Raw genomic sequence first — 17,276 nt, 5'->3', positions numbered from 1 at the left:
TTCAGCGTGATCAATCTCAGGCCTGGCCTGAATAGCGGTTGGTGGACACCCCCCAGTATCCAGCCGAACCTGTAATCCCTCCCCTCTCCCTAAACCCACAAAAAATTTAGCTAAAAAATAAACCAGGGATCTCTTATTGGATTTAGATCGGAGGTCCCTGTCCCTGCCCAACCATCATATGATATGATATGATATGAATATGACAGGTCTGTCATTTGATGACCTTTGTGATCATTCTATGAGAACCAATTAAGGGACCCAGCTAGAAACCAGGAAACCATGAGTTTTAGTTCCATCTTAGACACAAAGTCAGCTGTTTTTCACAGGATGTGTTCAAGCAAAGCCTGGACAGCCATCTGTTATGGAGTGATTCTCTCTCCCCACCCTCTCTCTCTGCATTCTGCTTTATACATTTAGATGTTTGGTACGCTAAGTTCAGAGCCATTTCTCCCTCTCCTCTACTGTATTGTAAACTTCATAAATCATCTTATTTTTACTATTAAATATTATCTTCAGGAGAATGAAATGTAGCTAACACGTTTGGAAAAGTGTTGGTTTTTTCATGTAGTGCTGGTTTGCTAGCGTTAACAAATTACTTATAAAAATAGATGTAGGCAGATGGGCTATTAAAATTCTCCGAGGATTTTTCTCTTATTTTACCAGTTGACATATTTTGCTAACTGTAACAATAATCCTAACTCTTCAGTCACTAAAATAATACAGAGGACACTAAAATAATTACAGAAGACACTTTTTTCTTTCTAAGTTTTTATTTTATTCCCCCCCCCCCGAAAATTAGAGGTTTCTTTGTCAGAAAAAAAATCTAACAGACTTTCTTAATTTGGTAATTTGGCCCATCTAATCGGTACAAACTTATAATAATTATGCTTAAGACTCCCAATAATTAAAAAAATCTATTATTTTTTATTAACAATTATTTATTATTTTAGCTTGTGCAAGCTAGGATATTATTTAATGCAAGAATATTTAATTTAATCATATTTACTTGCAATTGAAATGCAATTATTTGCTGAAGAATATTGTCACATTGCATATTTTCTTTCTCTATATATATACCTATATATACTTTCAAAATCTACAGGTAAATTTTTTGAGGAGGGTGAAATACATCCAGCTGGACTTTAGTAGAAAATTGCTAACTGGTCATCTATTCTACTTGAAGAGATTGCATATAGCTTTCAATATTTCTGTTGTAAGGATTGATGTATGGTATTAGTTTAACGGGTTGAAAATTATAATAAGAACAGTGGAAAAGCTTTTTACTAATTGTCTAATTTAGGATAAATCTGTTCTCTGATGTTCACATTTTTTAAAAGCACATATTCATTCTGTCCCACTTCAACCTCAGTTTGTAAGAAGTCTTGTCTGCTCATATTTTTTGCATTTTTATACAGTAAATACATTTATAAAATACATGTATAAGTGTATATTAAGTGTACATATTTGTATAATTCCTCCCATTTCATCCTACCTCCTCCTATCCATGTATACATTTTTATCTTATTTTTACCTCCCCCCCACTGCAAATCTCTAAGAATCATTTCAAATAATGCTCATCGGTTATTAATATTGTCAGATCACAAGTTAATTCAGAATTTTTAATTTAAATGAAATTAAACTGAGGTTTTCTGTGTAAGGCTAAAATAATTTTTAAAAGGATATTCCAAGAGCCCTTATCATACAAGTTTGATAAAATAAAAAAAATAAAATAAAAACCTAAATCAATAGCACGGTGGATGGGGTAGAAATAAGCAACAGTTTCTAAGGAATAGTCCAAAGATAGTCGTAAATGCAGAATTCTAAACAAACACAGTTTTCCTATCATTCAGCAGCTCTTAGAATGAAAGAGCAATTGATTTTTAGAATTCTTAGTACATCAATGTATACATGTCTGACTTATATGTATCAGCAGTATAGACAAACTCTTTGCTTGTATTTATATGCAAGCAATTCATACTTCGATGAATAAAGTTAAGCTAGGAAGTTCCTGATTCAGAACTGATGTGCAGTTTTGAACATGTACTTATAAACTTTTAAGGAAAGTGCACTCTTTCAGCCCATATGCAACAGAAGGATGGTGAAATATATAAATTATTGACATAATTCTACATAGATAATAATTTTAGTTCAAATGCTTCTTTTCCCTGAGTTAATTTAGGGTAAGACCAAAGTTATTAAGGCAAAATTATTTTTGAATTTTTACTTTATTGGGAATTAATTTTATGATCCAAAACATGTCAACAAAATTTAAAAATTATTTCCAGTTCAATGGAATGTTGAAAAGAAAAAACAAAGGACTTTAGGAAACTTTCAGCTAAATAAATATTGAAAAACTGAAGCAAATTTACATGGGCAAAGAAGTTGGAAAAACAAAACATTGAGATAAGAAGTGGGTCAGATCTAGCCAGTAGTTTTGGTTAAAAAAGAAATTTAGTAATATTTTCCCAAATGCTTTTCCTGAGGAGATAAAAGAGCTGAAGAGATTCACGTTAGATAGATAGATAGATAGATAGATAGATAGATAGATAGATAGATAGATAGATAGATAGATAGATAGATAGATGGATGGATGGATGGATGGATGGATGGATGGATGGATGGACGGACGGACGGACGGACAGACAGACAGACAGACACCGTAGCTTCCGGCGTATAAGACGACTTTTTAACCCATGAAAAACTTCTCAAAAGTCAGGGTTCGTCTTATACGCCGGGTGCTGAAACTTTAGGGACAGGGCTGGCTGGAAAACCTGGAGTGGATCTCCCATTTGGTCTTTTTTTTTATCCCATTTATATCCCGCCCTTCTCTGAAGACTCAGGGCAGCTTACAATTTAAAGCACAAATCAATGTGCTTAGCAATAGCCTTCATTCTATGTATATGCCTGCTTATTAGAGCTTTCACCCCCCCCCCAACAAGCAGCATTATTACAAAGTCAGCTTATTGCTCCCAACAATCTGAGTCCTAATTTTACCTACCTCGGAAGGATGGAAGGCTGACTCAACCTTGAGCCTGGTGGGATGAGAACCTGCACTAATTGCAGGCAGCTGGTGTTACTTAAGGCTCTGCACAGGGAAAGCTTTAGAGTGAATTAGGAAAAGTGAAAAAGTGAATTAGGAAAATAGGAAATGGTTGCTGGAATTGGGTATGTGTAGTTTAACAAAGAGAAGGGTGAGGGGTGACATGATAGCAGTGATCCAATATCTCAGGGGCTGCCACAAAGAAGAGGGAGCCAAGCTATTCTCCAAAGCACCTGAAAGCAGGACAAGAAGCAATGGATGGAAACTAGTCAAGGAGAGAAGCAACCTAGAACTAAGGAGAAACTTCCTGACAGTTAGAACAATTAACCAGTGGAACAACCTGCCTCCAGAAGTGGTGAATGCTCCAACACTGGAAGTTTTTAAGAAGAGACTGGACAGCCATTTGTCTGAAATGGTATAAGCCTTAGCAGGGGGTTGGACTAGATGACCTCCAAGGTCCCTTCCAACTTCTTCTTCTTCTTCTTCTTCTTCTTCTTATTATTATTATTATTATTATTATTATTATTATTATTATTATTATTATTATTATCATCATCATCATCATCATCATTATTATTATTATTATTATTGTTGTTATTATTATTGTTATTATTATTGTTATTATTATTATTATTAAAGTTTAATCCACTTGCACTGTTTTATGTTTACATGTTTGATGACAAACAGCCTTATGTTTATAAGTGACAGTTTTCCTACTAAGTACCTGCATGTCATAAGCATTTGAATTAAAATTACCATATTAAAATCAAATCTGATGTTTTTTAATTTTTATTTAGTGTGCGTTGGAAGAGGGGTAGTCTTATACGGCGAGTATAGCCCAAACCCTATAATTTAACAGGAAATGTAGGGGGTCGTCTTATACGCCCAGTCGTCTTATACGCCAGAAAATACGGTAAACATGGAATTCAGCTGGGACGCTTAAGAATGGAAAAGGATCTCCTAACCTCTTGGCAGGTTATCCTTAAGCTGCTGGAATTTGTTTTTGCTCTTGTGTGGGTACTTGCTCTATTCTAAGTCACTTCCCTCTTTTGACCAAGAATAAAGATATTATTAAAGGGTTAGAAGGCATTTCAGAAGCCACAGAATGCTTTCTCTTTTGTGTTTATTTTCTGGCATTACATTGCGTACTCCTGTACAAATGCATTATGCGGATATTGTTGGCAGCAAAAATATTGTTTCCCTTTGGTTTATGATTATGATTCATTGATTATCTCTTAGCTCATGATCTCATTGTGTATATTTCCATCTCCTGATTTCAATAAGATCATCGAGGTAGCACACAAATAGCATACATTCATACAAAAGTGTCACTAACTTGGTTTTTTTTTTAATTCTTTCTAGGTGTAATATAGGCTCAAAAGCAAACAAGCAAAGAGAAGTATTGGGGGGAAATGGCAGGTTCTGATTCTATTAGCCACCTGTCCTATTTTTTTGGCAACATCACACGTGAAGAAGCTGAAGATTACCTGCTGCAAGGAGGACTAAACAACGGACTGTATTTACTGCGACAGAGCCGAAACTATCTGGGTGGTTTTGCTTTGTCTCTGGCATATAATGGAAAGGTTTATCATTACACCATTGAGAGGGAAATTAATGGCACTTATGCTATTACTGGAGGAAAATCCCACCGGAGTCCTGTAGAACTCATTGACTACCACTCAGATGAAATTGATGGTCTCATGTGTTTACTCAGGAAACCATTTAATCGGCCACCAGGAGTGGAACCCAAAACAAGTCAGTTTGAGGACTTAAAGGAAAATCTAATCAAAGAATACGTTAAAGAAACCTGGAATTTATATGTAAGGTTCTTTTTTCCCCTTTTCTGTAGTTTTTCCTCTTTTGCTTTTGGGAAGGTAGTGGCTATAAGTTGGCCAAGTAGCCAAGATCATGTCATATATGTAGACAAAGCCAGGATTTCCAGTTTTTCTGGATTTTTAGGATGGAATTGGAGTTGGTTTCTATACTGCATTTGTTCAGTATAGACATCCACAACTTAAAACCATTCATTTAGCAACCTTTCGAATTTACAACAGCACTGAAAAAGGTGACTTATGACCAGTCCTCACACTAATGACTGTCACAGTATCATACAGTCACATGATCAAAATTCAGGCACTTGACAACCGGCACGTTATATTTATGACAATTGGGTCATGTGATCATCATTTGCGACTTTTCCACAATTTCTGACAAGCAAGTCAATGAAGGAAACTGGAGTCTCTTAATGACTGCACGATTTGCTTAACAATTGCAGCAATTCACTTAACAACATGGCAAAAAGGTCATAAAATCAGCCATGCCTCACTTAACAACCACCTTGCTTATCAATGGAAATTCCAGTCTCAGTGTGGTTTTAAGTCAAGGACTAACTTTACTTGAACCCTATTTTAGGTCTTAAACTACATTTGACATATTTTCCTACTATTTTAACTACATACCATTTTAATTCCCACCATAAGCTACAAGGCATAGTTCCCCACCATTTTAAAGTGATACATGTATTTATCACTTTAAAAGGATGGGAAACTCTGGCATGTTTTTAACCAATTTTGTTCTTAGCATTTTCTGTGAACTGCAAAAATAGATCAGCTTGCCACATACCTTCCTGACATGCTGATGTCCTTGTTTAACAAATAATAAGTACAGTAATGCTTAAAAGTTTGTGAACCCTTTTGGGTTTTCAGTATTTCTGCATAAGTATGACCTAAAATGTGATCTGATTTCCACACAAATCCTAAAACTAGATAAAGAGAACCCAGTGAAACAAATGAGTTAAAAACACTGTATTTATTCATTTATTTATTGAAGAAAATCATCCAAATCTACATATTTAAGTGTCGTAAAAGTAGCTGAACCTAATTTTGGAACTTGTGTGGCGCACATATATTTTAGGGCATAACTTGTGGAGAAATATTAAAAATTTAAAAGGTTTACAAACATTAAATCACCACTGAATGTAAAAGAGTAAGAAACAAAGAGATGAACCAAAACCACAACCTGTAATGGCACGCTTATCATACTCCCTAATTAACATACTACTGTTGCTGGGTGCAACATTTTTTCTCTTAATATGAGAATGGATTTCAGAATACCTGGAATTTTCCAGTTAAATATGTGCGTAATTAAGTTTGTTATTTTGTAAACATTGACCATGTTATCTCTAGGCAACATTTATTCATATATATTTTTTATTTTTATTTTTATTTTTATTTTAATTCCATTTATATCCCGCCCTTCTCCGAAGACTCAGGGCGGCTTACAAGCTTAGCAGTAGCCTTCATTCTATGTATATGCCTGCTTGTTAGGGCTTTCACACACACCCCAAGCGGCATTATTACAAAGTCAGCTTAATTGTCCCCAACAATCTGGGTCTTCATTTTACCTACCTCGGAAGGATGGAAGGCTGAGTCAACCTTGAGCCTGGTGGGATGCGAACCTGCACTAATTGCAGGCGGCTGGTGTTACTTAAGGAGGCATTAGCTCCACCAAGGCTCTTGAATATATGAATAAATGTATAAATATATATATGAATAAATAAAAAAATAAACATTCTTTTCACTGCTTTGTCATCTAATCAGCTAACCGTTACTTTGGCTAATATCCAACTTTATATATGTATTTCAAAATTCTTGTTGAATGATTTTATAATTCATTTCTCATGTTATTTTAAATTTATTTGGATTATTTATTGTGATCTTACAATGTCTCTGCCGGGGGTTTATATCACAAAATTTCACAGTACTGCTTGTACTGGAAGAAGTTAGAAAACACCACTTTTGATATTGGACAAGAAAAAATGGACAAACTGCCCTTGGAGTGAGCCATTGATGATATTTTTAACTCTTCAAAAAAGGGTCAGTGTGGTAAATTTCTCTCAGGGCAAGCCGAACATTCAAATGATCTCTAAACATTATGCTAAAAAGTTGTGCACTCTGAATGTTTATAGTTTAAAATCTTAGTAAACTGCTCTGTTTATGTCAGAACCATTCATATGCCAACTTCCATAATTAACTATATTATATTCTTACACTTTGCCCTCGTGTCAATCATACAGGGACATGCCCTCGAGCAAGCAGTTATCAGTCAGAAACCACAACTGGAGAAACTAATTGCTACAACTGCACACTTGAAAATGCCCTGGTTCCATGGGATGATATCTCGGGGCGACTCAGAGCAGCGCCTACTTCTGGGTACAAAGACTAATGGGAAATTTTTGTAAGTATACATTTTTTCCTTACAGGTTCCATAACTTAATGCTAAAAAACAGAAGAAGAGTTGTTGTTGTTGTTAGTTGCGAAGTCATGTCCAACCCATCACGACCCCATGGACAACCTTCCTCCAGGCCTTCCTGTCCTCTACCATCTTCTGGAGTCCATTTAAGCTCATGCCTACTGCTTCAGTAACTCCATCCAGCCACCTCATTCTCTGTCGTCCCCTTCTTCTCTTGCCCTCAACCTTTCCCAGCATTAGGCTCTTCTCCAGTGAGTTCTTCCTTCTCATTAGGTGGCCAAAGTATTTGAGTTTCAACTTCAGGATCTGGCCTTCTAAAGAGCAGTCAGGGTTGATCTCCTCTAGGACTGACAGGTTTGATCGCCAGAAGAAGAGTAGGAAAGGTTAAACAAAGCAATGTTTTTAACAATTCCAAAATTTCTTTTTGATGCTGATCATTGCACTTTCATTAACTTAAAACAGCATTCGTGATTTGTTTATAATCAGTGGTTTACAGAATAAAGAATTATGTCCACTGATTGGGGAGCTGGGAAAAACTTTTTCATACGCTATCACCTTCTAGTCAAAATAAAATGAACAAGATTTCTGGTTTGCCGTTGTGGACGCTGGAAGGCGAGCTCCGTCTTCCGCGTTCGGTTTCGCTCCCCTGGGGAACCCTGGAAAGGGTTGAGAGTCACCCACTAGGAGCGACAAGCAAGGAGGGGACCCCCGCTTGATCGCAGGAGGGCGGTAGCCCTTCCGCTCGATCCGGAGCAACCCTCCAAACTGGCAGATGAAAGACTAATAGACTAAAGATTAAGATAAAGGAAACTTTGGTTACGTAAAACTTGGAAATTATAAATATCAAATGTTAAATTTAAATATTGATGGGAAACTAAAAATTGGGAAAAACTAATAACAGGACATTGATTGTCTATAAAGATTGAATGTAAAAGTAACTAGGATATATATAAGCTAAAAAATTATTGATAAATGTAATAATGCTATTTTTACTCAATTGATATAATAAGAACTGTATTAGTTCAAATATGAGACAGTAGATATTAAGGGAAAGGAGAGGAAATATTTGATGTGGTATCTTGAGGTTTGTACTAAAGATTTGTGTATGCTATTGAATTATCAATTAACCCAGCCACCACGTTGCTCTTTTAATACTTAAATGTAAAATTAGAAAATTAATAAAATACTACAATAAATAAAATGAACAAATTAATAGTAGGTAGTCGTTACAATCTCTGTAGCTAAATAGGTCAATATTTCAATTAGTTCATAGTTCATTTAATCATTGAATGTCAGAACCTGAATGAATAACTAGAAAACTATGTTGTCTTCATGATCTCCTTTTGTGCATCCAGAACAGTGGTTTGAAAAAATAGATCCTGAAATAAGTAAACTAGCGTAATTTTTGGATGAAAATTATGCATTCTTCATTGTGCCCAATGGAAGAAACTATTGTGGGTTCAAAACCGTAACAACAATATTAAGAAACATTTTGTTTATTTCTCCCATTGACGCTCATTTTACATTGAAAGATACTGAAATTGAGAGATATTTCCATATTCCTTGCTCTAAAACTATAATTAGTTTGCTATGCTTTCTGACCATGTTTATACTATTTATACAGTTTTTCAAAATAGGTATTGTCCTATACTTCATCATGTACTCTTTAATCTTCTTTCATTCTTCAGTATTATTTTTAGATTAGCATTACCGGTACATACTTTGAACTCAGATCTAGACAATTACAGCATTGCCTTTCTTTTTGTTTTCAAAGTTACTTCTAAGCTTGCGCTAAGATAGGTTCTTCTGTGCCTAGAATTCTATAGCTAGCCTGACTTCATTGAACACTCTTGAAGTCCACAGACATAGAAGCTACCCAGGTTGAGGAAAACAGCAGTAGAGCAGTCTTCAGGAAAAGAAAACTTGACCCAAATTGCTACAGCACTATTCCTTTTATAAATTATTAACAGTATTCTGTCTTGAAAGGAAAAATAACAAACTACCTAATAACCGTGAAGCAATTCTTACTTGTTGAGGATAATCAAGTGAAAAGTTACAATTTATAGGTTTCGTCTACCATTTAGAAGGCAGATTGCAATATCCCCAAGTGATAGGCAACTATACCTACTGTGATCTTAATAATAGATCTCTAATAATTTATTAAATAAGTAACAGATCAATATAATAAATCAGATAAGCTGCATAATATGTGATTTTATTTTTTTATAGTATATTTTATTAGTTTTCTAATTTTACAATTAAACATTTAAAAAGCAATGTGGTGACTGGGTAATCAATAATTCAGTAACATAAATAAATCCTTAGCACAAATCTCAAGTTACAACATCAGATATTTCCTCTCTTTTTCCCTTAATATCTACTATCTCATATTAGGCTACTATAGTTCTTATTATCAACTAAGTAAAGCCATCTTTGTTACATTTATCAATAATTTTTAGCTTATACATATCTTAATTGTGTTTGCATTCAATCCTTATATACAATCAATGTCCTGTTGTTGCTTTTTCCCCCAGGCTTTTATTTCCCATTAATATTCAAATTAACATTTGGTATATTATAATTTGCAAGCTTTAGGTGACCAGAGTTTTCCTTACCTCAACTTCTACATTTTTCCCTTTTTATAACAAAATGTAATTTTCTAACTACACATCATATCTATTTGCAAATAATCTTATGCTATTTTCTAAAAGTTATCTATTTTCCACCATATTAAACCAAAAGTCTATTAATCTTATTACACATCTTACCTATTCAATTATAATGTTACTTTATTTTCTAAAAATTATCTATTTTCCACCATATTCAACCCTCTAATCAGTAGTATGAAATCCCGTCTAATAAATCAAAACCCTAGTTTCTTTCAGCCTTACTCTGGCTTTTTTTCCTTGCCAACTAACCTTCCATGTTCGTACTTTTGAATCTTCAAACAGTTCTTCCTCTATTATTATATGTATTATTTGAATAAGAAAAAACATTTAATTACAGGTTTTTTTGGAAGAAATAGCCCATTTGTATTCATTTAATCGCCTCCCTATTACTCCAATTTCCCACAATTGTCCTGATAGGTTTATCTTCCACTCAATCTGTTCTTCCTTTTCCTCAAATTTCTTCTGATTTATGTAAAATGTCTTTTCCATTTTCAGTGTTGTCACTCTCTTTTTCTAATTTTCCCATTGGCTGGATCTGTTGATCAATTGGGTCCTCTGTCTTAGTATTTAGTTGTTCTACTTCTGTTACTTTCTGCATTGTTACTTCTTTGGTTGTAGTCAGCATGTGGGTTTTCATATCTAAGCTGGCATCTTGTTCCTTTATGTTGCCTCTTATTTTGTTACACACTGAAAGAATGGTTTTGTGTATTGATTTCAACATAAAAAGGATTTTTTTCCTGATCTTCATCCATATTCTCTTGATAATGTATTAAGTTGAAGATTTTAAAATCAAACATTAAAAATAGTTTTTTTTTGTTTTTATAGTTAGGTATGGGACATCTATTTCATGTGTTGTAGGTAGTCTTTATAGTGGAAATTGTTTGCCAAGTAAGAATTTATAGTCCAAAGTATTCCATCATCTCGTGTAATAGCAGATATTTCTCATGTAAAGAAATAGGAAAACAATTTTCCACATATAATGCTGAAAATCAGTAAAGGTTTATCTTCATAGTTCCAACAGGCCAGATATGCCGCGCTGAAGTTCCTTCTTTATAGCTAAGTTTTTCATAGGTGGTGTCTGTTAAGGTCAAGAGAGTTTTTTCTAGATTCTGGGCTTCAAGCCAAGTCTCTTTTAGTCAATAACAAGTTGTAATACCATACTTTGCCACAAGATGGCACTGATGCCATTTAAAACTTTTAAAGTCCCTAGTTTTTATAATAGTTTTTCAAGGTTTATTTCTTTTCCTTTTAGATAAAAAACGTCTCCAGTAAAAATAGGAAAACATTTAGCCCCCAAATTTCAAAAGTTTATGCATCTAATTAGATTAAAGTTCTTATAATTGCTCTGTTTCCCTTAGGTAGTCAGTCACCACTGTTCTTAGAGTGTGGGGTAGAGATTTCCTTCCCTCTCTCCTCACAGGGGAAAAAGTACTTTGGGCAGCTTTTGCAGGAAAAGATATTTAAAGAGAAGATCCGATCTCACCCAGTTTCATCCACATTGCTTTAAAGGTGCTTGGTAGTAATTTTGACTTCGGCTGTCAGCAGCTTAATGATGAGCCATATTGCTATGGCCGGACCGGTTTGGAGTGCTGTCCTGGATAAAGCAGAAGGGCTGTCGCCCTCCTGCGATCAAGCAGAGATCCCCTCCTTGCTCGTCACCCCTACAGGGTGACTTTTGACCCTTTCCAGGGTCCCCCAGTGGGATGAAAGTGGACACGAAAGACGGAGCTCGCCTTCATGTGCCCACACGCGCCACGATGGCAAACCAGAAGTCATATGTGATTATATTATGAAACTCTTTTCTTGTATCCTGAAAACCTGAATTAGATTGTGTGAAAGTCTAAATTCTGTAAATGCAGAAAAATGCTGTAATTTGCAGATAAAAATATTCTGAACTATTTGTAGTTCCTGCCTTTTTATTAGAACTAAACTATTTATAGGTCAAACAAAAAATACACAGAATGATAGTGAATCAGGAACTGGAATATAATAATCATTCACGGAGGCTTGGAAATAATATATTAAGATCATATCAGTTATATCTTTTTTTACAGAATGTGTCACAGAATGAGTATAAATCATGACAGGGTTTTTTTTTAAACTGGCCTTCATTTTTCCTTAGTTTATACTTTTAAAAAATATAACCTTTTAAGAACATGATTAAGGGAGAAGGGAGATGGTAAGTAAATGAAACCAATTTGTATGGTAGTCCTCTTTATCTGGTGTCATTCAGGTGTATTAAACTGCAATTTTAGCCCAAAAGCATTTGGAAGGCATCAGATTGAGGAAGGTTGCTCTACAGATAGTCCTTACAACACTTTGTTTAGTGACTGTTCACAGTTACAATGGCACTGAAAAAAGTGAATTATGACAATTTTTCACACCTATGACTGTTGCAGCATCCCCGTGGTCATGTGATTTACATTCAGATGCTTGACGGCTAACTCACATTTATGATGGCTGCAGTGTCCTGGGGTCATGTGACCACACTTTGCAACCTTCTGACAAGCAGGAGGTCAGACTAGAAGACCTCCAAGGTCCCTTCCAACTCTCTTACTCTGTATAATTGTTTTGATCCAAATATAATTGGTTATATAAAGATAAAATTTGAGATGCTTCTTCCAGTGGAATAAGTTCTACTTTCATTTTAATTTCATCTTAACATTATTCTGCAAACTTTTCCATATAATTTGCAATTTGCAATCTGTTTCTTTTTTCTCCTTTTCCTTTTAAAATAAATTATTCATTCTTTTTTTAAAAAAATCTCAGTTTGAACCACATAATAATCAATTTTGTTTACCTACTGTTTGCAGGAGCAGTTAATGATTGTAGTTTGGACAATGTATCCCAACATGTTTTGTCATGAATATTAAGTTAGATTTTCATGCCCCTTGTCTTTATTTAGACTATAATTTACTTTATTATTCTTTTAATTTTTAGGATAAGGGAAAGAGATAACAATGGATCCTATGCTCTTTGCTTATTCAATGAAGGCAAGGTACTACATTATCGCATTGATAAAGACAAGAAAGGAAAACTTTCAATACCAGCTGGAAAGAAATTTGATACTTTATGCCAGGTTTGTTGAATGCTATTCACTTAACTATCTATTGAACTTGCATGCTAATTGTATACATATTTATGTTGCTGTAAGTATCCACATTTTTTAACAATTGCTGTAATTATTTTCTTGGTCACATTTATTGAAGCCTTATGTATGTGTATTGTGTGTGGTTGTGTGTATAAAATATGCCATGTTTAATATTGATTAAATTAACCTATCCAATTAAGATAACCCAGCATATTTTGTGGCACAGCAAATTTGAAAACATTTATTATAATATGTCTATTATAGATCTATTATATTCAGATCTATTTAGATCTAAATGAAAATAGCTACTGAAAAAAATCTAGGATTCCATTTCAGAATATTTCAGATGTTTTCTGTATCTTGAGTGAATTTCAATTATAAAATCTCTCGAAAGACTACCTTGGAAAATTGTAATCTTGCAAAGGAGGCAAATCATTGCAACAAACAAAATCAAGTTTTTTTGAGAAAAAAATATTTGAAATGTGAGACAAGGCTACATGCAAAGAAACATGTATATAAAAGAATATATATATATATATATTGTCCCCCTCCCCAAGCTGAAACTGATTAATATATTTGAAAGATAGCAACTTACTTTTTCTATTTTTTAAGTTTTTTTAATGGTTGTGACATTATTTTAATTGTTGGTTGTACTTCACCTAGATTCACATTCAGTGAGATGGACAGCCATATAAATTTGTTAAATAAATTATGCATTGTAACATCACAACACAAACATGCAAAATTTACAGGAATTTGTTCCATACCATAAAATTTTCTACTGCTTTTATATTTATATACTTTTCACTTATGAGATAGTTTGCATACATGCAGTTGCCTCATTGTTTTTTTAATCTTGGGGTGTTCAAGTTTAATATCTGCAGAAACCTAATTAGTCAATGGTTAGTGAAAAAGAGAAATTTGTGCACAGCTCACAGCTCATTTTATTATGAGAATTAAATCTCACATGTTTTAGAGGAAAACAGTCTGATATCACATCTGTTATCAAAACAGATATTGAACCTTCTGCCCCAAGGAGCAGCCAAGAAGTCCATTAAAAAGGATGAACAATATAATATGATACAAAAGGTTTGAATATTTATTCTAGAAATGACGCTTGTACTTGAAATGCTACAAATTCTTTCATGATAGCTTTTTAATCTTAATAAAATTGCTTATCAGAAGTTCTCATATTCTTATGAATTTTCCAATTTCCAAGAACTTTTCCTGCTTATTCATTGAAACCTGATATTTAAGTGGAGTATTAAGTAGAAATTATAATCCAAAATTATATTTTTGGGCTGCAACTAAAGATTTAATACCTTGTGCATGCATTTATTTTGGCTTAATTGCTGCTATTTTATTTCATCTGCATGACAGCTAGTGGAACATTATTCCTACAAAGCAGATGGACTTCTAAGGATAATAACAGAGCCAGTTTGTGATCCAGATTTTCAATCAAGAAGTAGTAAGTAGCTTATATTATTAAAATATTGAAGTCAAATCCATACAGTGTGAATTACTAACTTCTGATTGTGTCAAGATGAGGCAAATTCCTAGTAATAAAATTAAAAGTACTCTAATGTGTCATTGCTGGCATAATTAATTTTTCTGAAATACAGTTGCTTAAAAATATAACAAATATTTATCGCATCAGTTAGAAAAAAACATCATTTTCTCTCAGTTTGGAGTGGTGAGACATGGTGTGGGGGTGTATGAGGGCAGAGGAACTTTTATGTACCAATATGTGATCCATTCCATCTTCAGCATGAAATTGTATCAGATATGAATGGCATATTCTTTTAAATGAAAAGCGTGCAAATATTTGAAAGAATTTTTTTCCTAGCACATTGCACAAATGAAGTGTGACTCTCATAAATATTGACATTAAAGTGACTTCTAGATAACTTGGCTGCTTTCAGGTTGTAGATCCATGTCACTAAAACCAAACTTCCACTAGGAGTGCTAGTAAAACAAAGTGCCCATGTTTTCACTATCATACAAAACCAACTTCTTCTTCATTTATAATAAACTGTTAGTTTACACATCAGGAAAACCTGACATGATAAGATTTCTCTCCACTTGGAGCCAATTTTAGGGAGAGTTATTACATTTTGTTCCCAATTTGATAATTTGCTAATGATGAACTAATAATGAGGTTCTTCTACTTTTCAGCCTGTTGAAAAACTCTCCAGTAAATTGCGGAAGTACAAGATCCTCTTGAAAAGCAGACAAAAATTTGTACATAACCTTTTCTGTTCCAGAAAAATCTGTTCCAGGATCAATTCACATGTGCTCATTTGTTTACTGTTTCATTTTTTTAAAAAGGGAACTTGGTTTGTCTTTGCATGGAGATAAAGTTTCTACCTGTCTTTGCTCCTTGATGCTGATCTTAACAATAAGTCACAACTGATATTTTTATAGTAATTGATATATCTTTTTACCTTAGGGACATTACCCCCCAAAATTTCTAAGCCTCGCAACTCCACGGTAAGAAAATGCATTGGTGAAAACCAGTAATATTTTAAATAATATAAAGTATGACAATATTTAAGTGTTTAGCATGGTTTATGTATTTACTCTTGCTGGTTAAATAAGTTTCAAATTACATTTAATTCCAAATTACAAATAAGGTTGCAATTTACATTTTATGCATTTTCTTCAATATGTTTTGTTTTTTAAATGTTATATAATATTAATTTGTTAGAAGGCAACTATAGCACCCATGATTACTGAATATTCATATATGGGGTTTTATCTGATAAAAATAAAATAATAGCTATCATATTTTAAATTTTGAAACATCAATTCTGTTTTCAGAATAACTAATGAAAGAAGTAGTTTTAGATATATTAGTTTGCTCTGTAAGCAAGTGCATATAGGATTTGAATGCATTAGAAGCAGAAAATATAATTGGAGACCATGATGGTATTATATTTTTTAAAAATAATGCATGTGATAAACTTACATAGATTCATATAAGATATTTATTTTTATTTTTTATTTATTTTTATTTTAATTCCATTTATATCCCGCCCTTCTCCAAAGACTCAGGGCGGCTTACAAGCTTAGCAGTAGCCTTCATTCTATGTATATGCCTGCTTATTAGGGCTTTCACACACACCCCAAGCGGCATTATTACAAAGTCAGCTTATTACCCCCAACAATCTGGGTCCTCATTTTACCTACCTCGGAAGGATGGAAGGCTGAGTCAACCTTGAGCCTGGTGGGATGCGAACCTGCACTAATTGCAGGCAGCTGGTGTTACTTAAGGAGGCATTAGCCCACTGCTCCACCAAGGCTCAGTTTGAAGAAGCAGAGAAAATAATGAACCCAGTTCAATAAAGCTTTTAGTCTCAAGCATTAAACACCATTGGAAATTCCTGTCCTAGTTTGTAAGACTGGATTTTATCTTTTCCATTCACTTCAGTGCTAGAACACGCATGTAAGTGAAAATGATTGTTTTAACCTTGTTTGCACTAGTTAAAATAATCTTTTATCTTCTTATCTTAGACATAATCTATTAATTGTGATATGTCATCATATGACTGGTTGGTAAATCTGATCATTGTGCCTTATAAATTGGTGCTTTATAGCAGGGGTCCCCAACCCCTGTTCCATGGACTAGTACTGGGCTGCAGCATGCCAGTAACTGGGCCTCACAAACAAGCAAAGACCCATCCACAAGGTGCAGGCAGTACACAAAACTACACACCCTCTGTTCCGCAGAAAAACCTTTCTCCACAGAACAGGTTCCTGGTGCCCAAAAGGTTGGGGACCTCTGCTTTATAGTTTAATATGATACTAACCATTTATGCTTATCTGCAAACATGTTTAAGCAAACTAGGCCTTAAATTTGTGTACAGATGGCTATTTGTGATAGATTTGTGAAGCAGTTGCCCAAGTATCCATGCCTGGAAGGAATGAATATGTATCATAAATTCCTCTAGGAAGAATCTCCAAAAACCTTGGTTTCACAAAAGCTATTTAAATGAATATTTCCATAGATGTATTAATTAGACCAAACTGATCAAACTTTTTCTTAATTGATTACATGAGGATGGTGTATGTTACGAATAAATTAAATTCCATTTGCAGTATTCAAATATACAGAAAACAAATTGAACCATTGGGGAAAAGAAATTAAAAAGTTTCAACCCAGAAAATTTCTTAACATCTTTCATATTATTGCTAAATATATATAGGCCTAAAGCTGTATTTCCCA

At 34.0% G+C, this 17,276-nt stretch overlaps 1 protein-coding gene across 2 annotated transcripts in view; it reads left to right on the top strand.

The window, feature by feature from the left end:
- SYK (spleen associated tyrosine kinase) overlaps positions 1-17,276 on the top strand; it is a 48,972-nt gene that overhangs the window by 11,275 nt on the left and 20,421 nt on the right. For both annotated transcript variants that reach the window (XM_081315738.1, XM_081315737.1), the window contains exons 2-6: positions 4,403-4,860; positions 7,116-7,276; positions 12,901-13,039; positions 14,432-14,519; positions 15,501-15,541. In XM_081315738.1, coding sequence (XP_081171864.1) covers positions 4,453-4,860; positions 7,116-7,276; positions 12,901-13,039; positions 14,432-14,519; positions 15,501-15,541 — 837 coding nt within the window. In that variant the 5' untranslated portion in view covers positions 4,403-4,452. The remainder of the gene's footprint in view (positions 1-4,402; positions 4,861-7,115; positions 7,277-12,900; positions 13,040-14,431; positions 14,520-15,500; positions 15,542-17,276) is intronic.

The sequence above is a fragment of the Vipera berus genome (genome assembly GCF_964194415.1).
Source record: "Vipera berus genome assembly, chromosome: 2".
Classification (NCBI taxonomy): Eukaryota; Metazoa; Chordata; class Lepidosauria; order Squamata; family Viperidae; genus Vipera; species Vipera berus.
The sequence above is the reverse complement of the archived record's forward strand: the minus strand, read 5'-3'. Positions and strand labels throughout refer to the sequence as shown.